The sequence below is a fragment of the Podarcis pityusensis genome (genome assembly GCF_964106645.2).
Source record: "Podarcis pityusensis genome assembly, chromosome: 3".
NCBI classification, from domain to species: Eukaryota; Metazoa; Chordata; class Lepidosauria; order Squamata; family Lacertidae; genus Podarcis; species Podarcis pityusensis.
The window spans coordinates 190288-215517 of NC_138026.1; the positions used below are offsets into that span (position 1 = coordinate 190288).

General features: G+C 43.5%; 1 protein-coding gene across 3 annotated transcripts in view; it reads right to left on the reverse strand.

The window, feature by feature from the left end:
- COL4A1 (collagen type IV alpha 1 chain) overlaps positions 1–25230 on the reverse strand; it is a 196796-nt gene that overhangs the window by 134853 nt on the left and 36713 nt on the right. For all 3 annotated transcript variants that reach the window (XM_080997345.1, XM_080997347.1, XM_080997346.1), the window contains exons 3-16: positions 20106–20195; positions 19964–20008; positions 18536–18580; positions 18365–18427; positions 18220–18273; positions 18008–18034; positions 14301–14384; positions 11588–11641; positions 9563–9598; positions 7563–7604; positions 5076–5165; positions 3272–3307; positions 2488–2547; positions 1301–1345 (exon numbers count right to left, since the gene is read on the reverse strand). In XM_080997345.1, the coding sequence (XP_080853471.1) occupies positions 1301–1345; positions 2488–2547; positions 3272–3307; positions 5076–5165; positions 7563–7604; positions 9563–9598; positions 11588–11641; positions 14301–14384; positions 18008–18034; positions 18220–18273; positions 18365–18427; positions 18536–18580; positions 19964–20008; positions 20106–20195 (771 nt within the window). The remainder of the gene's footprint in view (positions 1–1300; positions 1346–2487; positions 2548–3271; positions 3308–5075; positions 5166–7562; positions 7605–9562; positions 9599–11587; positions 11642–14300; positions 14385–18007; positions 18035–18219; positions 18274–18364; positions 18428–18535; positions 18581–19963; positions 20009–20105; positions 20196–25230) is intronic.

Consider the following 25230-nt stretch of genomic DNA (forward strand, 5'->3'; position numbering starts at 1 on the left):
AAATCAAGACAAGCTCCTTAAGATTATTTTAACCTCAATCCATTAACTGTCATCCATCCTCCAACCACCTCCAGACACTCACACAGGACATTCACCACCTCCACTGGTGCTGATTTAAACAAGAGGTAGAGCTGGGGACCATCCGCATACTGGTGAACACCCAGCCCAAACCCCTGATGATCTCTGCCAGCAGCTTCATATAGATGTTGAAAAGCACGAGAGAGAGGACAGAGCCCTGAGGTACCCCATAAGTGAGAGCCCCCAAAACCACTTTCTGGACACGGCCCAGGAGGAAGGAGTGGAACTGGTGCATAACAAGTGTCCCCAGTTCCCAACCCTCATAGATGGTTCAAAAGGATTCCATGGTCAATGGTATGAAAAACTGCTGAGAGATCCAGCAGAACCAGGAAACAGCTTTCACCTCTGTCCCTAGTCCACTGGAGACCACTGACCAGCAGGACCAGGGCAGTTTCAGTCCCGAATGGAAGAGATCAAAATGGTTCGCATCCTCCAGATATGCCTGAAGTTGTTCAGCGACCACCCGCTCAGTCACCTTGTCCAGGAATGGAAGATTTGAGACTGGGCAATAATTGGCCATAGTGGCTTGGTCCAAGTAAGTTTTTTTTAAAAAAGTAGTTTAATAACCACTTCTTTAAGGGGTTCCGGGAAGACTTCCTCATAGAGGGAAGCATTTGCTATCCCATGGAGCCCATTGCCCATCCCTGCCTTGCTCACTTTTATGAGCCAGGATGGTCAAGTATCAAGGAGACAGGTGGTCAGTTTCAGTCATCCAAGCAGCCTGTAGACATCCTCAGAAATAACAGGCTGAAACTGATACAGCTTGACCAGAGAGAGCACCAGTACTCTCCCGACCCAGCACATGGTAGAGTCTGCTTCCTTCTGAATTTGAACAATTTTATCTGCAAAAAAACTTTGCAAAATCATTACAGGAGATATTAGAGTCTTTAGCAGACTCCAAGCCATCTGAAGGAGTCTCCTGGAAATGTTTTCTGCAAATGCAGTAAAGGGGCAACAAAGGTCCTCTTTGCTGTCACAATTGCTACTTGGTAGGCTTGATGTTGAGCTCTCCTCCGTGTTTGGTCCATGGCCTTTTAAACTGTGTGGTGCAGGGTTCTTGTTTTTGTTTGTTGTTATGATATGTATTTTTGTGTTTTTATATTGTAAACTATGCAGTGATCATCTGATGAAGGGTTGTATAGAATTGTAATAATTAAATTCCAGAGATAAAAGCTTTTAGAAGTATGTAAAAGCAATATTGAAGAAAATTGAAAATACATACAGTTCTTCCCTTCTCTCCATTTTCTCCGTCCTTTCCAGGTCTTCCCTGAAATGTAAATAGTTTCATATAAATTCCTACTACTATTTTTTTTAATGTTGAAACTGCAGAGTAAATGGCATGTTTCCTTCCCTAGCTTGTCTTAGAAAGCATTTACCGTAGTTTTTCCAAGCTTTCTCAGAGTCTCATAGGAAAAACCTGGAGAAAATGAATGCTTGGGGAATCATTCCTCACCACTGTCACTAGGGTTGCTTCCAGCTATCTTCCATGCAGCCATGCAAGTCTCAAGTATCACCCACTCCTTCCCATCCCACCCACAATCCTCCAATCCTATCCCTTTTCACCATGTTGCTGGCTGAAGCTGCTGCCTTGGCCATGGTGGCAAGTGGGAGGGAGGAAAGGAGGAAGAAAGGTGCCTCCTCCTGTTGGAGATATAGGACAGTGAAATCCCAAAGAAAGCTTCAAATGTAGAGCTGTATGTAACCACAGTGGCAAGGAATCTCTCTGCACAGAAGCAGAAGGATGTGAGAACACCCTCAAGGGAAGAATGGTTGATGAAAACCTTGAAATACACAGAACAGATAAGAGATACAAATCTAGAATCATTTACGGAGGACTGGAAACCCTTTTCTGGTCCATTTAAAAAGTTATTTTCCATATGTGAAGTCCATAGCAGGGTTTGAAGGTTAAGGGGGGAAATAGCAGAACATATTAAGAAACCTGTTAAAGAAGATGAAACTGGATAGGGTGGAATTATAAAATGCAATTGTCTGTATTCTTGATTATAAACATTGATGGTGGGTGAGTGGGAAGTCATTGGTATTGTAGAATTGGATAGAACTGTTGAGTGACAAAATGTAACTTTTAAGCTCAAAATAAAATAACCTATTAGTTCAAAATCTTCTAGTAAAATTCACATTTTTAAAAAATTAAACAAGTTCTATCATCTTTACTTGATTGATTCATATGTCAAAATTAATCAAATTCTTCCTGCATTGAAATCATTCCTCCCTTAAAAAAAGACAACACACTATTTCAATCAGAAACCAAGCCGACCCACAAAATTCCCTGTAGCACAAATCTTGCTTTCAGATATACATCTCATTGAGATTACTAATATGTTTAACAGAAATCACTAAATGGCTGGAGAAGCAAAAGCAAATTTATTAATAAATACTAAGCATACATACCCGTGGACCAGGTTTTCCAGGTTCACCTTTCTGCCCTTTCTCACTTAATCCTGGTGATCCCTTTTTTAAAAAAAATGCCATTAGTGTATGTTATTGAAGTCTACAGTGGTACCACAAGTTACAAACGTAGGGCCACTGGGCATTGCCAATGTCACTGTGTGTCCATGGTTCCATTTCTTGTGTGTCCTCTTAACCCTTTCTTTTGCTCATTGGCATAGATTTTCTTCACCAGTTCAGTCTCCAATCCTTGTTCTGAGGAGGGCTTCTGTAGGCATTCTGCCAAGGGGGCTATGTGAGTGCTGTGTTGGACGCCCTCTCCTTCCTTCCTTTTGCATGCTGTCTTCAAAAAACTGTGGTTGTGAGAGGTGGAAAGAGACTCAAAGTCCTGCATGTAGGGATGTTGGGGGACTCTCAAGAGTGGGGCCGCTCCTGCTTGTGCTATAGGAGATCATTAACTGGGAGCGCTGGGCAAGCTGGGTTGAAGGGAGGAGGGCTGAGCTTGTTACCATGAGTTCATTGGCTCCCTCCATGATGGGGGGGGGGGTCATGTAGGCATCATTGCCAGAACAACCCCTGATTGCTGGGAATTTCTGAGCATTTGTGGTGTGCTCATGTCTGGCTGCTGTTTATGCAGCGTTTTGGAATTTTTGAGTGTTGTGGTCTCTCCACCCCTCCTGGGGTGAGCATGTATAGGACATAGCAGCTGAGGATTGCTATAGCATTGCTCAGTAAGTCAGTAAAATGAATTCAGGATCCCCAAAATACAGATCAGTTTTAAACTTACTGGAAAGCCAGGGTCACCCTTTTCACCAGGAGCACCCTAATGGAATGACAAAACAAAGTAGATTAATATAATGAGGCATCAGCTAAACCCTCCCATTTAAAACACAGTAATTTTTCAAGACTCTCCAAGCCTTGAAAATGTTAGGGTTACTGTCTTGTGTAATGTTTTGTTTTTGAAAAGTTTCAGATTCTCTGATATAATCTGCTTATAAGAAACTGCTGAAAAGAAAACAGGTTTACAGGTCGATTGTGATCAGAGAACCTTCAGTCCCCTTGAATCAGAAGTGAGGAACCTTATGGGCTCTGTGAGCCAGATCTTTATTGGATTGTAGCATATGGGCCAAATTTTACAGGTGGGTGGGGCATACTACCTGTCAATCACCTGGTGCCACCATGAAGTCAGGTGATTGAGTGCTTTGATGCCCCAAAGTTGAGACTTCAGAGCACCACACAGAGCTTGCAAAAAGCTATCAGCTGACAGGTAGTGGATCTGAAGCCTGCTTTCCCTAGTCAACGCCCAATTAGGAATGCAGTTTAAGGCTCCCATTGCGCACTTGCAGCCATATCTCTACCATACCAATTTGGCCCATGTGCTGGAGGTTTCCAATTCCTGCCTTAAAACAGTGCCCTGAATCTGCTGAAATGCAGAAATGCCCATCCAATGGCAGACCTATGTCCTGATTCATCGGGGTGCACACTGCTGCAGAGAGGTGATGGTCCAAACAAGAGGGAGATGAGGCACCTCAGGGTTCCAGGCAGACAAAGGCTAACAAAGCCCGGATCAGCACCTTGGAGAGTGACCTAGGTTTGGTTCTGCATCTAGGCAGTTAAAAGGGCAAGGTCCTTCCTCTGCAGTTTGTTGGCTTCTTCTAGGCCAGGGGTCAGCAAACTTTTTCAACAGGGGCCGGTCCACTGTCCCTCAGACCTTGTGGTGGGCCGGGCTATTTTTTTTTGGGGGGGGGTAAATGAACGGGTTCCTATGCCCCACAAATAACCCAGAGATGCATTTTAAATAAAAGGACACATTCCACTCATGTAAAAACATGCTGATTCCCGGACCATCTGCGGGCCATATTTAGAAGGCGATTGGGCCGGATCCAGCCCCCAGGCCTTAATTTGCCTATCCATGTTCTAGGCTGTAGGCCTCCGAGCTTTAGGGCTCTCCTGCTCCCCAGAGGGGTCTATCAAAGTCTGGCAGCAGAGGTGTCTCCTCAGGCTTCCGACAGACACAGGCTTAGATCTCTCTTCCAAAAGGCAGCTGCCACACTGCCTCCAAAGATTCGTGGTTTGTGACCCCGTCAAGTTGAAGAGGTGAGAAAACCCTCCCTATGGATTATACTATTATGTGTATGTTTCAGTGGCATATGGATAGGACTAAGGGGGATCTCCCACTGGAATAAATTTGGTTGGTCTATGGAGCTTCTAACCTACATCTCATTGAGCTATTTTCATGCTGTCACATCTAGTTTGGTCTTTTGTGCACTCACAGAGGGCATGGCAAATGAGTGGTGGGAGTGGGTCAAAGAATGAACAAATATTCTAGAGAGAGTAATTTACTTACCAAAAAAAAAAAAAAGGAAAAGGAGAAAATTTATGGACTTCTGACTGTCGATTTATACTTCTCTTCCCTCAGTAATCCTTATCACAACTGATAGCTTTTGACTTCCTTTTAATCAGAGTAGACCCACTGAAATAAACTGACCTGTGAGTCATGGCCATTAAATTCAGCATGTCTACTCTGAGTAAAAGTTTGTGAATACAGCCCAATGCCACTGATATCAGAAGAACAAAATGCACACACTCACAGTCTCTCCACGTATTACTACGGTTCCTTTCTCTTGCTGTTGAGGAACAGTTCCCTGGGGACCTGGAGGGCCCATGGCACCCCGCTCACCCTAGAGTTGCATGCAAGAAGGATTAAAATAAAATTAGCTACAAGAGGAATACTTAGAAAACAATTTTCTAAGTATTAAGACTTTGATTCTCTTCAAAAAAAATGTTTTGTTTTAAAGTTCATTATTATCAAACAAATTTGAAGGTACTAAAAATTTAAAGGTAAAATTCAGTTTATCCAATCCTATCATTTCAGGAAATAATGCAACATAACTGATCCAAAAGAAATTTGTTCTTAGTGATAACGAGTCCTTCAAAAATGAGAGATAAATAGCATCGGTTCTTAGAAAGAAAAACCTTCTATTATTTTTCCTTGCCTTTCTATAGAAGCCTACCAGTTCCCCTGATAAAGCACACTAAATAAAAGAAACTCCATTTAATACTGGCTTGTGATTCCCCCTCCCCCAAGTAAAAAAAAAAAAAAGGATTAACACATTCTCAAAATAAAAATCTGGACAAACCATAGATTCCAACAATGTTCAGCACAGTTCTGGTAATGCTAAATCCCCAAATCTAGGATCAATTTTCAGGGAAGTATTTCTTAAATATTCCTACTAGTCAATGAGATAATATTGGGAGGGGAGGGGGTTTCTGAATTACTAGGTTGAAAACAAGTAAATGTATGTCTTAGAGTGATTCCAAGCATTTGAAACCACACACTGTTCATCTGGAAGAGGAGGCCAAGCACAAAGAGATCAGTTTGTGCTACATGGCTGCTTGGCCGAGTCTGATGCTCCTATCAAGGTGATGCACACGGATGTGAAGCTGTGAAAAACAACAAAATATAAACTCATTGTATTTTATCTACCTGCTTACCAGCAGCGGCCAGGTGAACAGGGGTTGGGGGGGGTGTCACTGCAGCTTACCCAAACAGCACATGAGGTGCCAGGAAAAAACTGCGAGAGGGAGTATTTTTTTTTTGTTATTATTTTTGTCTTTTTATATTGTAAACCACCCTGTTTGGACTTGTAGTTTTTGGTATCTTCTTGGTGGTCAGTAGGATTGCATACCATTCTGAGTAGCACATTTCCTCTTGCTCAGTGACCAGGACCTTCACTTTCCCCTTGGACTTGATAATAACATCTTTTAAAACCTCCTATTGCCCACAAAGACCACTGTGGAAAATGCTGTGTCCGCCTCCCAGGGTTTCAGCCAGTGTTCTGCAGGCGACAATGCCCATTACCATTAATAATGCCACAAACTGGGAGGCATCTGCCATGACAGTCGCTGCCCTAGAAATCTTAAGGAGGCTCTTGCATATGTACTTGAGATGCTGTTGGGGGTTTGTGAGGCGGTATCAATTCAGGTGTAGTAAAGAATAAGGCTATGCAGGATGTGTGGATGAAGTGGGGTGTGGACAGCCTGTCTCTCATCTGAACTCAGCCCTGCTATCTGCCCCAAGAGCAGATTGGGAGATAGAGGGGTCTCTCAAATGGCAGTCTGTGTGTCAGGCATTGATGGGGCCCTGCGCTTACCAGCTCTCCTAGGAGCTAAGAGATGTATGGGTGAAAAATTGCAACCTTTTCCCTTGAGCATAGTCAGTCAGAGGAAAGGAAGAGAGGGGGAGAATTTTGAAGAATTTTAAGATTTTATATACAAGCAATCCTTGTTTTGCATGGGGGTTCCATTCTGGACCCCCACACACATCAGTGAGGCATGTGTAAAATTGCTCTGCCCCCTTTCATGACTTCTTTATGAGGTTTGGGGGGCCGTTTCCGGGTTGGGCGCCATTGTGTGTGTGCGATTGTGCATCATTTGGTGCACCTAAATTGGTCTTTGCCTGTAGTAAGAGGAGTGGAGGAAAGCATTTTCAAAAGGGTGGGAGAAAGCTGCTGATTCAGAGAAAGGAAGGCTAGGACACAGTGGAAGGGAGAGTGTTCAGGAGTAGATGAAGGTAGAATTAAGCAAGAGGATTAGAATAACAAGCCTGAAGATGAAACGTATACAAGAGGCCACAAGCAACATGACTGGTTTGTCAGAAGGCAGGAACAAACTGGTTTGGAAGCCCAGCCTACTCTTGAAGCGGAGTTGGGAGCCCAGCCTTACCCTGCCTCATCCACTAGGTGGAGCCACAGCCTAATCCAATGACCAACACAGGCAATGGGAAATCACTGAGCTTACCCCATAAATACAGCTTTTTTCTCTAAAAAAATGTTTAGCAGTACTCTCATTTCCCTACTCATATTGAAATACTGCCCCCTCAATGAGGCCAAACTTAGATTCACAAAATGTTTAGGGGTATGTGTACCCCTGAGTTCCCCCAGAAAAAAGCACTGTGCACGAATGCACACCCACTTTAAAAGATGCTTTCATTCAAGTTGGCATCCTAACATACTGTAGCAAAGGATTATAGAGGTACATAGAATATTTGCTTATGACTTTCAAAAGAACAAACTTACCTTATCACCCTTTGGTCCTTGGAAGCTTATACCCATATGACCCTGATGACACAAGGAAGAGGCATTTTATAACAAAATAAGTTAATCAAAGCAACTATATAAAAGTGCTCCCTCACATACATGTAAACACACTAGAATACAAAGACCCAGTGCAGGAGATGGGATTTGAATCAAAGACCTCAGATGGCAACAGAGTCTACAACCTGCCAAGGGAGATCGTTCCACTGTCAAACAGCTCTTACTGTCAAAAGGTTTTTCCTGATGCTTAGTCAGAATCTCCTTTCTTCTAACTTGAAGCCATTGGTTCAAGTCCTACACTCCTCAGTAAAGGGACCCCTGACCGTTACGTCCAGTCATGGACGACTCTGGGGTTGCGGTGCTCATCTCGCTTTGCTGGCCGAGGGAGCCAGCATACAGCTTCCAGGTCATGTGGCCAGCATGACTAAGTCACTTCTGGCGAACCAGAGCAGTGCTCGGAAATGCCGTTTACCTTCCCGCCGGAGCGGTACCTATTTATCTACTTGCACTTCATGTTTTCGACCTGCTAAGTTGGCAGGAGGGGACCGAACAATGGGCGCTCACCCCATCGCAGGGATTCAAACTGCCGACCTTCTGATCAGCAAGCCCAAGGCTCAGTGATTTAACCCACAGCACCACCCGCGTCCCTACCCTCCTTTGTAAGTAAGCTAATTTTCCACTTTCCACAACAAATTCACTTTTGGTTTACATCTGTGTCTGTGTAGAGCTTTTCCAGATTTCATTTTCAAAATATACCTAGAACTGAGTCAGATTGCATGTGAGAATTGCAGGCTTGCATGCAAACTGCACACTTCGCAACAATGCATATTGCTATGACACAGTGTTATTGTGCTAACTACAGTCACCATGGCAACCGTACACCAGCAGTTGATACTACAAGATACCGCAAGAAAACAGCCATTATTACTAAGCTTTCGATTTTATTATTATTTATTAGATTTCTTAGCCATTCTTCAACTCAAGGGCAGGTTACAGCAAGGTATAATTGGAATGTTAAAATGAATTAACACAATTTTTACAATTAAAAAATAGAGTGAGTCCTAAAAATATATAGCCATATTTAAGGCCATGGGTAAGAGGTGCATCTTCAACATATTATGAACACTATACAACACATTCAGCAGTTATTCCCATATTATTTGTAAAGTGATTATTTCTAGAAGTGAATAACATGGAAATGACCACTGAACTCGCACTATTTTCCACTACAGTTCTGGCTCTTACATCCTGTGAAAGCTCAAATATAATGCAGAAATGAACAGTTAGGAGAAAGTCATGAAAACAGAATAAATTCTCATGTGAATGCAGCTGTTGTCTCTGCAGCCTTACATAATTAGACTGGACTTGTAAGCCCTGCCTCCAGAGAGGAGCTGGCTGATATTTACAAACCCTTTGCCTTATTTTGCAGACTTTGGCCCCTGTAAGACAGGGGGAGCGCAGTAGATGTCTCCTCTGAATCAGAGAAGGGTGATATGGCTGTGTCATCCAGCCAGGAAGGTCGTGAAGAAGGTCATAGAAGTAATTCCCTTAAGTACAGCGATGAAGCAGCCTCCTCCTCTGAGCTCTTTGGTGCACAGGAACAGTCACCAGCCATACATCATGACAATACATAGTATGTGCATTTTTACAATCAGCAAATTTGCTTTTGAAATTTCCCTCTCATAAACCTTTAAAATGCCAAGAGTACTTGGTTGCTATCTTTTTGATTCTCAAGATCTGACTGCATTCCTACACAGTACTCAAGCAGAAACTTGAAGAAACTTTTAGACACATGTCTGCCTTTGAAAACAAAGGCAAACTTCAGTTGTTCAAGTAATGCTATTTTAGAAACTCAAGGAAATGAGAAACTCAATGATTTGTTACTCCCACCCTCTGGACATATAGATCAGCATACAAATGCACACACACTTACTGAAGGAAATCAACTCCCCCAAAGCACCATTGACTGTGAATGGTCTTACCTTCTCACCTGGGGGGCCTGGTGGCCCTGGAGAACCCTGAAAAAGATTGTTTTATTAATACTGATTTGCCTGTTTCAGCCTTGTCAATTCTTTAACAAAGGATAATTTTATGAATGGAATCTTTATTTCATACCGTTTCTATCAGTGAATTAAGTCATTGAATTGTTTTATCTTGAAAACAGCTTTCAAGGAGCAGAAGTGGCTAAGTCAATTCTGTACTAGAAACGCATTGCTTAGATTAATCCTTAAGTCAAAGCCCACAGAAGAACCGGCTCTCTCTAAGTAGAGGATGAATTTACACCCTACTTCCTGTTCCCAGTGGCTTTTGGCTGAACCATCAAACTCAGGAGGTGGCTCACCATATCTATAACAGTAGTTTTTATATTTATGGTACCCACAGGTTGCTTCAAAAAAATCACAAAGTGAGTGTAGAACTAGCTCTTGAACAAAGGAGAAAAGAGCAGCTCTATACTGTATGTAGTCAGGCCAAATTGAAAGGCATTCTGTCTTACAACCTTCTGATTGCCACTCATTCTAATTATTGATTTAGGTAAAGTAGAATCCTTTGGGTGAAGTTGTGGTGTATCAGCCGGAAGTGCTATCACTGGCATGTTCAATACACTGCACTACAAATATTTGCCTCAGTTCAGGCATTCCGTATGCATGCTTACCACATGGAGGCAGGGGAGAGGGGGGATCTGCCCCTGTCTCCATACATTCTGTGCAAGATGCAAAAGGGCACTGGTCCCTCTCCATGTGTTCAGGATATGCATATACTGCACACCTGAATAGTCAATAGAAATATGTATGGATAAGTAAGTTAAACCTAGGTTTCTTTGAAGTTAAACAACTTAGTCTTAACTTGTCCCAGTGATTTCAATGGAACTTAAATTCAACTATCTCAGGCTGCAACCAACCCCCAGACTCTTGAAGTACACAAAGTTTTCCCTTCTTGAAAAACACAGTAAATAAAAATATTTTATTCAGGGTGGATAGAGTTAATATTTAAAGTTGTAATCTTGCCTGTCAATTATTTTTTCACTAGTATTATGCTACCTGTGTGCAAGGTGCTTTGCAATACACAATCATCTGATGGCCACTCACTGCAGGGCTGATGTTTGAGGTCCCTTGGACTCCACCCTTGATCCTTGCCACCCTTGATCCTTGTGGGGAATTCCCCATGGCCTGGGGATCTAGGGATGGATTCCCACCCAAATGCCCATTAAAATGGCCCAGTCGGTGCCCTTATCACCAGAGCAACAATCCATAAAAGGGCCATTCGTGCGGTGGAACTTTGCAGCACAGTAGGCCCCAGAAGCAAAAACCCTCCTGATTGCTTTCTTTTGCACATGTTTCATTATTAATTCATCTTTCCTAAACATTAATGTGCAAAACTAGGTGCAGGGAATTCCACAGGATCTTCTAATCCTTTAAGCTTTCTTCCAGATTCTCACATCACATGTCTAACTGCAGGATGTACAAAAATATTTATTTTATTTTATTATACCCCACATTTCTTCCCTTACGGGGTTCAAGGTGACATGCACAGACACCTATGGTGGTCTCCCACTCAAGCACAGACCTTACCTTGACTAATTTTTAATTGGTGTTCTTATTGAAAAAATATTTTTTTATTTAGCAGAGCAGTAAGTAAACATGTGTTTTTCACTTCTGCAATATCTTTCTTGAGCTAACCAACTTTTAGTTCTAACCCTCTAGCCATGTTGTCTCCTTTCTCTTCCTTTCTCCTACTTTTGCATATCTGTTATACATATTATATATTATGTTTGAGTTATAAACAGCAGTACATAGAATCATAGAGTTGGAACGTATCCCAAGGGTAATGTAGTCCAGCCCCTCCAATGCAGGAATCTCAACTCAGGAATCTATAGAAGATGGCTAAAAAATTTCCAAGGATGGAGAGTGCGCCACTTCTCGAGGAAGTATCAGAAGCAAAGAATGAAGGCAGCGGCCTTATGTTTGCCCAAAGCATCTACGAATAAAGAACTATAAGCCGACACTTACAGGTTTTCCAGAAGGTCCAGGTGGTCCAACAATACCTGGTGAACCGGGTGTTCCCTGTATATGACAAAAACCATTAAACACAGTATCTTTCCCATTTATCTGTCATTCTGTTGTCTTGTAAAGGTAAAGGGTAAAGGGACACCTGACCATTAGGTCCAGTCGTGGCCGACTCCGGGGTTGCGGCGCTCATCTCGCTTTATTGGCCGAGGGAGCCGGCGTACAGTTTCCGGGTCATGTGGCCAGCATGACTAAGCTGCTTTTGGCGAACCAGAGCAGCGCACGGAAACACCGTTTACCTTCCCGCCGGAGCAGTACCTATTTATCTACTTGCACTTTGACGTGCTTTCAAACTGCTAGCTTGGCAGGAGCTGGAACTGAGCAATGGGAGCTCACCCGGTCGCAGGGATTCGAACCGCCTTCTGATTGGCAAGTCCTAGGCTCTGTGGTTTAACCCACAGCGCCACCTGCATCCCTTCTGTTGTTGTTGTCGTGTACCCTAGTACGATTCAGGGCAAACTACAGAGGTAACAACTTTTTTGCATTGAAAAGCAGCTGAGGTGATTTGGAGTGTGGCTCAAGGAGGGTTTATTTATCCTTTCCTCCAGCATTGTTTCCCTGGCTTAACACCCCACCCCCAATTATGGGGACAGGAGGTGGGAAGAAATCTATATTGTAGCTACATTTTCCAGTTTGCAGCTGGCAGAAGCATCAGGGACAATTTCCATCAGGGAAGCAGTTGGCAGAAGACTGCCACTACCAGAACCATGGCAATCTAAGTTTATTGGGTCGTATCCAACTAAGTTATTTATACTTGGAGCAAACACATTGAAATCAATGGACTCAAATCAGTCAGAACTAGCTTTAGCCCTGTCAGGTTATTTCCAGGAAGCAGCATAGGCAAAAGGGTTGTTAAACCAAGGAACAGCTTTCTTATAAAAGAACAGTCTAGAACCGCAGCATGACTTAGTTGGACATAATGCCACCTATAGCTGAAGCAACGGTATAAGTTAATTCTATAACACAAGTCCATTGATTTCAATAGGTCAACTCTGAATCTTGATTTCAATGAGTCAACCCATTTATTACATTTCTGCTCCTTCCTTCCTTCAGAGCTTACTAAACATAAGCAAAATATACAAATGAAAACACTGTGTAAAATAATACCAGAAAAATAATTAAAACACAGAATTCACAGTGCTGCAAACAATAAATTACAGGCATCCATCCCTCACCATGGCTGTTTTAAGGACAAAAACAATGTCATGAGGTGTGTGGTCAGATCACCCATGTCATGTTTTAAGACACTGAATCTAGGACAGAACTGCACATTGGAGATAGGAGCAGACTTGGATGTCAATGGCTCACAGATATTTCATGGATCAATATAAATTTCTTATGAATACATAAGAAAATGAGAAAGGGGCCGTGCCTACACAGCTTGGATCCAGGCAACTAACCGACTGCCTACTCCGACATAAGCCTGTCGCCTCAGGAGGTTTTCTATCAGGCTGCCCTGCCATTTGAGGTGAGAAATGGCGAGGAGAAGGACCTTCTCGATTGTGGGATCCAGTGCTTTTTTTCTGGGGGGGATGCAGCAGTACGCACATCCCTAAACATTTTGTGGATCTAAGTTTGGCCTCATTGAGGGCCAGTATTTCAATACAAGTAGGAAAATGAGAGTACCCCTAACCATTTTTTTTTTAAAGAAAAAAGCACTGGTGGGATCCCACATGTTCTCTCGTTAGGGAGGCTCATCTGGCACACATAGAGTGACTCAGGTCCAGCCCAAGTCATTTTGGTACCTGAGGCAGACCCCCAAATGGCACCTCTCTCCCTACCAGTGAATGGGGGTGGGGAGGCAAGATCTACATTAGGAACAAGGCGGGGAAGAAAGATAGACATTGGGTGGGATCTACTGCCCCAGGGGACCCTGCCACCTGAAGCAGCTGACTCACTTTACCTCATGGGTTGACTGGCTCTGCCGGTTAATATACACCTGCTCTGCCTTGGAATATGGGTCCCTAGTTCTAAGTAAGTGGAAGCTGCACCCTTCTCTTTCTCCCCAAACACCCATTGCAAAACACAATAAGCATGAGAAAGGCTCCCTCACTGCATGCTTCAGTAAGTTTCCCCTCCTTGGGACAACTGCAGATGAGCACAGCATCTGGGTGCTTTGCAACAAAATACCTTTTCCTGCGGGATGGGGGAAAAGATGCAGAATAGAGGAGAAGGGAGAACAGCACAGACCCTGCAAATATTCTAAAGGAGAAACTAAGACAGCCTCAAGGAAGCAATGACAAGCCATCACCTCCTGCACAGGGAAGCAGCCCTCCTACCTCCCACAGTGCTAACTGTCCCAAGACACAACTTCCCTTCCCCTGGGACCCAGGCAAAGACCAACACAGAAACTCCCACAAAATCGCCCTCTTCCTGCCTGGGAAGAAGGGGTGAGTGAAGACTGACACCAGGAACAAAGGGTGAACAAAGACCTGCATCAGGATCTGCTGCCTGGTGGATGCTGAGTCTGCCTCCTGGACTGGCCAGCCCTGCCACGGCCCACAAGGGATTCCATGTGGCTTTTTACACAGAGTGCACACATATGCACTGAAATTGCTTCTCCAAACTTCTGCAATATAGGCTTCCCTTTTAACCCTCCCTCCACCTCAGCCATCAAAATGAAGGTAAATTTTATTGGGTTTATAATGAGCCTTACCGGTAATCCAGGGCGACCAGGAAAGCCTTTTTCACCTTTTAGCACACCGTCAGGTATCAGTCCAATAACTTCTCCTGGTTCTCCCTACATGACATGAATTAGAAAAAGAGATTCTATAGCTCTGCATGGATACTGTAAGTGCTGGTCACCTCCTTTACTTGCTAGTAAATAAATGACAGGTCATGTCTCTTCAAATTTGTATCAAATAATACAGGACTGTACAGTTGACTCACACCTTGTGTGCTTGGCAGCCCATCAACTGACATAACACAACTTGAATGCATGCAAGGTGAGGAGCTTACATGCTCTAGCTGTCTGCCTTGCTTACTGGGCTCTGGGAAGGGCCATCCAAGATCTCACATGATGTCGTTAAGACTGGGAATATCTCTCTCTCTCCATGACTCACAAAAAGGACTATATGGGAATCTAAAGCATACAGTCATTTTAACTCATTATTTGTACTTGTATAAAAATGTTATATCACCACTATCTATTTAATTCCTTTCAAAAAAGAATGTGATCTATGCCTCATAACTATGTTTGTTTTTTTAAATACTGGTAGGTCTAAACATTTACTTAACTTTGGATAACTGCCCATGCTCTGCTGAAATTCTCTGAATGCAAAACTGGCCAGCTATGTGGAGAAGGAGGAGGTTCCCCAATTGCTACAGACACTCAGACACTGCAAAATGTTTTAAATGCTTTGGGGGTATGTGGGGTGTTAGGGGAGGGGTAATACCTCTGGTGGAGTAGACACCATGTTCCTTCTGGTGTACCTTGTCCACCTTTGGTTCCCATTCTGCACTCAGCTCTCACCTGTGGCTCCTAGAAGCTGACAGTATGAGACAGCAGCCACACCCCAGGAACGGCTTTGATTGGCCAGCTAAACCAGGTAAGGGTAGTTGATGGGTCTCAAACCCTTAGTGAATTAGGGACTTCCCCTGCATGCGAATACAGGCTCCAGTGGATTGAGAAGGAGAGACCAATAGCGGGTCCAATGGTCAGAAAGGTGGTTTCTGCATGTGCTGTAGAGGGAAGTGAGGGGCAGATGGGGCTCATCCACCTGGGAAGGGAGCCCATCTGGGAGAAGACAGACTCTGGCCCTAAACCTCTGCTGCCTTGCGGGATATCTTTGGATTAGTAAACCCTACACAAATCTGGAGTGGAGTCCCTAAGGCAGTTGGATGGCGCCATGGGCTTAGCCAGGATTTTTGTTGGGGGGGGGGGCAGAACAAACGTGATTGGTCAGTTAAGTATTTCTATTGGTTTACTTGTTCTAGGGGGCAGCTGCCCTCCCTGCCCCCCCCCGGCTATGCCCACGGATGGCACCTTGTATGCCTCCTTCTGGCAACCAAGCTGGTGCCAAATGTATTGCTCTGGTTTCTGTTGGATTACCTCGGTGAGGCCAAGGAGGGGTTCTTGTTGTCTGGGCAGCCCAGGACCTCCAGACACCCTGTCCAGGCTTCTTCCCCAGGGAGGTCACTTTGGGGCTACTAATAGAGTGGTACCTCGGGTTATATACGCTTCAGATTACATATGGTTCAGGTTACAGACTCCGCTAACCACTGGTACCACTGGTGCCTCGGGTTAAGTACTTAATTCGTTCCGGAGGTCTGTACTTAACCTGAAACTGTTCTTAACCTGAAGCGCCACTTTAGCTAATGGGGCCTCCCGCTGCCGCCGCACCGCTGGAGCACAATTTCTGTTCTCATCCTGAAGCAAAGTTCTTAACCTGAAGCACTATTTCTGGGTTAGCGGAGTCTGTAACCTGAAGCGTATGTAACCTGAAGCGTATGTAACCCGAGGTACCACTGTACAGCAGTTTGACTTCACCCCCATAGGCACACTCCATTGTCTCTTGAGACAGACAGATGCCAACATCACATGCTTTACTTCAGAAAACTTGTGTGTGTCTTGCATAGCTGTCAATGTTTACCTTTTTTAAGGGAAATTCCCTTATTCTAAATAGGATTCCTCACAAGAAAAGGGAAAAGTTGACAGCCATGGTGTCTTGGATCTTACTTATACAACTTCATGCTTATGCTCATAAAGCTCTCTGCTTAATTCCTCCTTCAGAGCCATGGAGCACTTTATGCAGCTGTTCAAGTCCATGTACTCATCATAGTGTCATAGATATGTTGTTGGACTCGTTCCCATCTGCCCCAAACAGTGTTGCTAATGGACATGGCTGATGGGAGCTTAAGCCTAGAGGGCACCACATTGGCTATCCTGGACAGACACTGAGGTTTCACTGGTGTGAGACATCAGAATGAAAGAGGGACACGTATCTCTAAACAAAGAGATCTCTTTAAACTTTTAGACTTGCTTCAGAGAAGCAAACACTTGTATACTCAGGCTGCTGCATGCAGTGGCTCTCAGCTTCTTTTTTTAAAAGTGCAAAGTCACCACCATGACTAATTCTTCTTTATTGAGTGGAGTGATTCACAATATATAACAATTGTCTTTGTGGTCATTAGCTATCTCCTAAATTAGAATTACTCATTTTACTGTCACAGTACAGCTTTATTAGGAACAACTACCATATTTTTCACCCTATAGGACGCACTTTTTCCCCTCCAAAAATGAAGGGGAAATCTGTGTGCGTCCTATGGGGTGAATACAGGTTTTTGCTGAAGCTTGGAGAGTGAGAGGGGTTGGTGCGCACCGACCCCTCTCGCTCTCCAGGCTTCAGGAAGCTATCAGCAAGCCTGGGGAGCCCTGCAGGAGTTCCTGTAGGACTCCCTAGGCTGCAGATAGCAGCCTGCCGCCCGGCGCGCGGGGCGCCCTGAAGCAGAGCACCCTACGCTTCGGGCAGACATCGGCCAGCCCCACAAGCTTGGGGGACAGCAGGGAGGCGGAGCGCCGCCATACCGCTGTTCCACGACCTGGTTTGGTTTCCCCGACCTGGATTTGGGGGGGAAATAAAGGAAATTTCCCCCCCAAAAAAACTAGGTGCGTCCTATGGGACGGAGCGTCCTATGGGACGAAAAATACGGAAAGTTGACACAATCTATTTATCAAGTGTTTGAATTCTCTAAAACTCGTCTTCAGGCCGGGCATTAAGCAAATCCAAGGTGCAGCAGCCAAAGTGAGGAGAGAAAGTCTGTTGCAAGAAGCAGGGGGTGTTATGAAGTCTTCATTATATTAAACTGTGACAAGTGCAAAACAAATTTCCAGTTGCACCAAGGGCTACTGGGATAAAGAAGTCAGAAAAAACATGATCTATTGCATTAGAAAGTCCAGATTGTGAATATTTTTCCAAATGGGTTGATCTGCTGCTTTTTTCATGCTTCTTTGGGCCAAAACACACATTGCAATATTCACATTTGTCTTTAAAAATAAAACAAAATGCTTAATGGGCTATTTTATTTTGAATGAAAACTAGGCTAGGCCCCAACCTAAAACATGCTTCCAATCTGAACTGAAACCCCACACCAGTTTTCTGCCTATCACTAATATTCTTTTTGTATTGTTTTGCACACAAATCAGCTCCCCACTTGCTGTAGACCTCCAAAGGTGCTGTTTGCAGTAAATAGCAGCAAAATAAAAGTTATAGCTTAAGCAGATGACCTGACTGCTGCAGCTTCTGGCTGTTCCTAATGCTGAGCACAGCTACTTTCACCTGTTGGATTTTTTCTGTACTGAAGTTATTTGCATATTTTGTTATTGTAAACAAAACAAATAATGTTTTTAATTGTCAGATATACCTTTATTCCTGGAGGTCCTGGAGGTCCCTAGAAAAGAAATATTATATTTTCTGAGAAATTAAGAAATCAAGAAGACATTTTAAGCATTGTTTTTAAAGCGTATATTTGAAATCAGATTAAAAGACTGAATTCTCAAGCTATACATTTTCTTACCTGTTTTTTCTTTTATAATGCTTACCCTTGTACTTTTTTTTTTTTTTTTAAATGCTTACTAGATTTCCAGGTAATCCAGGTAAACCTTGGGGACCAAGAGGACCTCTTTCACCCTAATGGGACAGAGAAAGTGACATCACTTCTTATCTGAATAAAACTTGTTTGAACAATATTTCAAGAAAATGTTTGTTTCAGCTGTTTCACCTTTGTTCCATTGCATCCTGGGATACCAGAAGGCCCTGGGGGGCCGTCTCCTCCAGGGATGCCCTGAGATTAGGAAAGAGGAGAGGGAAGATACACAAAAACTGCTAGATTAATTTTTGGTGTACATCACTGCTGAAATATTGATAGTTGCAAATTAAGTATCATACATACAGGAAGGCCAGGATTTCCTGGGTAGCCAGCTGGACCTGGTGCACCCTGGAATTAATAAAATTATAATAAAGGTAATTAATCACTTTAAGAAAATGTACTCTGTATAGACTTGGGGCTATGTCAGGTGAATAGTTATAACAAAAAGAAAATTCAGTAGACATTTCTCTTAAAGATGCATGGGAGATACCTCCAGTTCTCAAAAATATGTCAAATTGATTAACTGGTTAGAACATAAAGAAGAAGAAAAGTATTTTGAGCAGCTGGGTTATGGGTAGGCACAGATTGTCACAGCACAACTGTTCCTCATGGGAGTATCACCAATATTATTCACATGCGGGCTTTGTTAGGATACAAAATGCTGTGATATATGTAAATGACAGATAAGAGGCTGGCTGGATCCTAAGTTTCTATGAACGGAATTCTGCTCACAGGATATTCTTATTTGTGGAAGTGGGGAGGGGTTGGCTTTCATTGATCCTCCTTTCTACTGCAGCCTTAAAATCTGTTCTAGGGGATTGGAGATGCCTCTAGAAAAGTGCAGAAGTTTGTGGCAGCAGGGAATCAACAAAAAAATCACCTTCCATTAGTAGGAGCCTCAGTGGATCAATTTCTTCACTGAATGAAAATAGCCCTTTTGCTTGTGGAAGAACAATTTGGAAATGGGACTGGAATATATGGAACTCAGTGTGAATATACAATGAGTAAGTAACTATGAATTGCTGTTTTAATATATGACTACAGTGAAGAGACTCCTGTGTGAATAAAGATGAAGGATTTATTGTTTCTCAATATTGGAAGCAAAGTTGTCATGTTGGACTGGAGGAAGACTATTGTTGACATTGATAAACAATAGGAGAACCTCTTTTAGACTTTTTGTGTGGAGGGAAAAATGAATAAACTTCAGGTGTCTGGATTTGAAAACTAGGAAAATATCACCTAGCAGGAGGAACAGCTGGATATTATCCTGAAGTGAATAATTTGGGAAAATGTAAACGTGGGTGGCTGTTTCACTGTCATTCTCAGATCAAAGCCTCATTGACAGCTCTGAGTGGACTAGGCAGCATGAAAATAGACTGGTCAAATTTTAGACTTGAGTTACTTGAGGCAACATCTGCCCTCTTCTATACTCAGAAGTGTCATGTACATGCTGAAAATAAAATGTTTAATACTGACAAACCACTACAGTGCGTGCTCAGGTTGCAAACGTGATCCGTGCGGGAAGCACGTTCGCAACCCGCAGCGCCGCATCTGTGCACGTGCGGGTCGCAATTCGGCACTTCTGCGCATGCGTCGAAACCCGGAAGGAACCCGTTTTGGTACTTCCAGGTTTGGTGTGGTGCGCAACCTGAAATTGCGCAACCCGAAGCATCTGTAACCTGAGGTATGACTGTATTTAAAACAGGTCAAAACAATTTCAAGCATACTCACTCTTGTTCCTTTTGTTCCTGGTAGTCCCGGTTCTCCAATATCACCCTATTTTAAAAGATGGGGAAAGAAGGTGTTTTTCACTTCAGCATGGTCTGAAGAAAAACTATTCAGGTTAATTTTTTAGCTACAGAATGAATCTTACCTTCATTCCTGGGGGGCCGGGGGGACCTTCAGGTCCTTGTATTCCAGGAAATCCAACCAAACCTTGTAAACCTTGCAAACCTCTTTCACCCTGTGAAAAGCAAGAATATAGCCTATTTAGCAAAATGAAACCTAACAAAAATATTGGCATGAGTTGGCGTTTTCCTCTTATTCATTTATTTGCATTCATATCCCACCTTTTCTCCAAAGTGGTGTACATGGTTCTGCCCCTCTTCATTTAATCTCCACAACAACCCTGTGAGGTAGGTTAGGCTGACAAGCAGTGACTGGCCCAAGGTTACCCAGGGAGCTTCATGGCTGAGTGGGGATTTGAATGCTAGTCTCCTAGGTCCAAGTCCAACACTCTACCACTCTACCACCCTGGCTATTATGCAAATCGCAGATGGGAAGCAGTTTTCATTGAGAGGAAGAAAGGGTTAACATTCTGAGGATTAAAGTCCTAGCCACCCAGTGGCTGCTATGTGCATATGTAAAAAGTTTTATGCTGCTGAAAATTATACTATTATCACTGCATCCCATACACTTGGGATCTCTCCATGCAGCTGGAAATGGATTCCTAAAACAGAAAGTTGTTTGATTTGATGATGCTGCATCACTGACACACAAACCACTATTAGAACTGAGCCCTTGGGTGGGTGCGGGGAGATAATGTCTTCAATATCAAATGTGCAAAGTAATCATTGCAGAGAATTAACTGAATATGAAACAGTGGCTAGCAACTTAGAACCAATTATATTTTCTAAAAACTACAGGGGATTGGATCCCAGGATCTTTCTTCTCTTCCACAAACAGAAAGGGGCAGGGAGACAAGCTCCACTTTCCCTTTACAACTCAGCACCACATCCAAAGATGGCCCTGTGGGTCCATTCCAACTCTTACAATTCTATGATTCTTTCCCACACTGTTGCTGTTGTTGTTGTTGTCCCCTCAATCCTTCAAGCAGATTGTTCAGATGTGCAGGGTTCTGTAAGGGGAATGCAGAAATTGCCTCCCTCCACTTCCAGAATGGAAGCATCTACTTAGGGATGTTTGCTCCCCACAATTCTGGTGTGGTCCATGACATGTCTGCATTAAATATTGGTTTTTAACTGCATTTTTATTTTTTAAAATTTCATATTGTATTTTACGGTATTGACAAGCTCCGTCGATGTGTATGGGGGTTCAGAATGGAATCTCCATGCAAAATGAAGATTGCCTGTATTAAAATTTGAATATTATGGAATGCAGATTGTAGTACAATAAAAGAAATAAAATAAGCAATAAAACACATTCTTGCCATACTTTTCCTTTAATTTTCTATTAATCTATTTATACTTAATTCCTTATGACATTTCTACTAAAGCCATGTAATTTCATTCCAACATTTTTCTAACATTCCTTAATTTTACAATATTTCTATAAATAGTCTTTAAACTTTTTCCAATCTTCTTCCACCGACTCTTCACCCTGGTCTCGAATCTTGCCAGTCATTTCCGCTAATTCCCTATAGTCCATCATCTTCGTCTGCCATTGTCCAACACTTCAGTGTTTTCAAGAAGCAACCATTCTCTCAACCAGCAAAAGGCAGATGGTTCACAACGAAGTTTAAAGGTCTGGCAGGGCAGGTCCACCTCCTTCTTTAGCATCCATCAATATCTTAAGCTTAACTCGAGGCTTCCTGCCCTGCCAAACAACTCTAAGAGCATCCCTCTGCCACCTCCTGAGACCCTCCATCCCATCCAGAGCTTGCAATGTTTGAAACAACAGCAACATCCCCAGCAACACAGCAGCCCCCATCCCCACCACAACGACTCGGCCCAACAGTAACAACTTCTGATTTGTCCATATTTCCAAATTCCCCTTCTCTTCAATCCAACATTCTTCACAGTTGTCCTTAAGCAGATTCACATTTTTGGCAGTCATACTAACCCCCAAATACCTCTCTTTCTCAACCAATGTTAGTCCTGTCGCCTCCTGAAGCTCTGTCAGGCTTTCCTTCTCCAACTCAGACAGGGCTCTGGTCCCCAAATTCATCCGCTCTTCTTTAAGTTCAATCATAACGAATGCCAGCTTATGTTCATCAAGTTGTCTTTGTATGGATGGGACTCTCCTCTCCAATTGTACCACCTTAAGTTCAGCAGCAAGGGTTTTTTCCCTGACTTCATCTGCAGTTTGCCGTATCAGAGTAGATTCCTGTATCAGTTTCTGGGTGGTTTCTGAATTGGTATTCACCTTTTGTCCCAACTTATTTAAACTTTCTACAATTAAATCAGTCTCAATATTTGCAACATCCAATTTCACATTCCTCGCATCTGTTTTCTTATGGAGTTGTTCCAGCGAATCGTTTATTTTCAATAATGCAGCCACTAAAGCCTCCTCTGTCGACATCCCGTCTGTTTTTTCCCTTCCGTTTGCCATAACACTTTAGAGATTCAAGGTCAATTCCAAAGTCTCACACTTTTCTTATCTTGCAGCTGGAAATTCCCCTAGCCCAGCTCCTATAAAGTAACCAATTTCAAAAGCTTCCACTAGGGGAAAACAGGTTGTATTTGTATCGGTCAATATGTCCTCTTTTAAACACAGTTTCAATAATCCGAAGTTAGTTTCAATTTTCAGTTACTTTCCTCCTTTTTTAAAAAACAGCCGGAAACAGTAGAAACAATGTATTTCTCTTATTTAGCTAGCTAGCTGAACGTTCTAAGCGCTGTCAATGAACATAAAAAAAAAACAAAACATCAGTCTTACTAGCAGCCCGTTTCCAGGGTCAGAGCGGCGGTGTTTTAAGCCTCTTCGCTCTCTCCCGCAGGCATACTCAATCCGCAACTTCCCCCTCTCTTCTTCTGCCTCCAAGAGGGGGTTTAATGTTCTTTACCGTTGGAAATTTGATATTTTACAAAAGACCTTCCAGGACTCCAGCTTGCAACTTCATCGCCTCAGTCTATTTACAAAAAGGGAAGGCGGACTTCCTGTTTTGAACCTCCCCGTTAAGATAATTACAGTGGTGCCCCGCAAGACGAATGCCTCGCAAGACGAAAAACTCGCTAGACGAAAGGGTTTTGTGTTTTTTGAGCTGCTTCGCAAGACGAATTTCCCTATGGGCTTGCTTCGCAAGACGAAAACGTCTTGCAAGTTTGTTTCCTTTTTTGTAAAACCGTTAATACCCAGGGTGTATTGCTTGAAGAGGTGCAGTTGCGACTTGACTTCGAGGAGCAACTCATAGCACGCGGTGTGGTAGCCTTTTTTGAGGTTTTTGAAGACTTTGGTGATTTTTGAAGCTTTCCCAAAACTTCTTTTGCAGCCATTTGGTAAGTTAAACTTTTAAAACTTTTTTTGGGGTTTTTGGATTTTGGGTTGGGGTGTTTGGAATTCAAGGACTTGGTGTTGGGGAGGGGTTTGCAAGAATCTGGAAGCTTGTGTGGTTTTTTCTGCATTTTTATGATTTTCTGTGACCATTGGGCCACTCTGCTGTTTTTTTTAAAAAAAATTCTGAATTTGAATTTCTGTGTGGTGGGTGGCTGGGGGAACAGTTGAGGAGGGGTTTGCAAGAATCCAGACGCTTGTGTGGTTTTTTTTCTGAATTTTTCTGATTTTCTGTGACCATTGGGCCACTCTGCTGTTTTTTAAAAAACATTCTGGATTTGAATTTCTGTGTGGTGGGTGGCTGGGGGAACAGTTGAGGAGGGGTTTGCAAGAATCTGGAAGCTTGTGTGTATTTTTTTCTGCATTTTTATGATTTTTTGTGACCATTGGGCAACTCTGCTGTTGTTTTTTTTAAAAAATTCTGGATTTGAATTTCTGTGTGGTGGGTGGCTGGGGGAACAGTTGAGGAGGGGTTTGCAAGAATCTGGAAGCTTGTGTGGTTTTTTCCTGCATTTTTATGATTTTCTGTGACCATTGGGTCACTCTGCTGTTTTTTTAAAAAAATTCTGGATTTGAATTTCTGTGTGGTGGGTGTTTGGGGGAACAGTTGGGGAGGGGTTTGCAACAGTTGGGGAGGGGCTGGGGGAACAGTTGGGGAGGGGTTTGCAATTTCTGTGTGGTGGGTGGCTGGGGGAATAGTTGAGGTTTTTGAAGACTTTGGTGATTTTTGAAGCTTTTCCAAAACTTCTTTTGCAGCCATTCGGTAAGTTAAACTTTTAAAACTTTTTTGGGGGGTTTTGGATATTGGGTTGGGCTGTTTGGAATTCAAGGACTTCGTTCTGTGTTTGAATTTCTGTGTGGTGGGTGGCTGGGTGCTTTTGAATTTTTTGGATGTGAAGCACTGATATTTTTTGGGGGGGTTGCGAAGGTAGGAGCTGTGCTGCCATGGGACCCAAGAAGACTGCTGCTGCAGAGGCCGGCGAGGGGAAGAAGGAGAAGGTTACGCTGGAAATGAAGAAGGAGATCATCCGGAAGCACGACAGTGGAATGCGTGTGACAGACCTCGCCAGGGAGTACGGCAGGAACCCATCGACCATCAGCACCATCCTGAAGATGAGGGAGAAGATCCTTGCGACTGATGCAGCCAAGGGAGTCACCAGGATCGTGAAGAACAGCCCAGCTGTTCTGGAGGAGGTCGAGAAGTTGGTTAGAAGAGAAGCAGCGTGCAGGGGACACAGTGACTGAGGCCGTCATTTGTGAGAAGGCCAAGGCCTAGCACGCAGACCTCGTCCGGGAACAGCCAGGAACCTCAGGCGAGCCAGAAGTCTTCAAGGCAAGCAGAGGCTGGTTTGACCGGTTCAAGACGAGATCTGGAATCCACAGCGTGGTCAGGCATGGAGAGGCTGCCAGTTCTGATGTTTCTGCGGCTGAAGACTTTGCAGCGGAGTTCCTGGAGGTTGTGAAGACGGAGGGCTACGTTCCACAGCAGGTCTTCAACTGCGACAAGACCGGGCTGTTTTGGAAGAGGATGCCCAAAAGGACTTTCATCACACAGGAGGAGGCCAAGTTGCCTGGCCACAAGCCCATGAAGGACCATCTGACCCTGCTCTTCTGTGCCAACGCAAGCGGCGACCTGAAGATCAAGCCCCTGCTGGTGTACCACTTGGAGAACCCACGGGCCTTCAAGAAACACAAGGTCGACAAGGAGCAGCTGAGTGTCATGTGGCGATCCAACAGTAAGGCTTGGGTCACACGTGTGCTGTTTG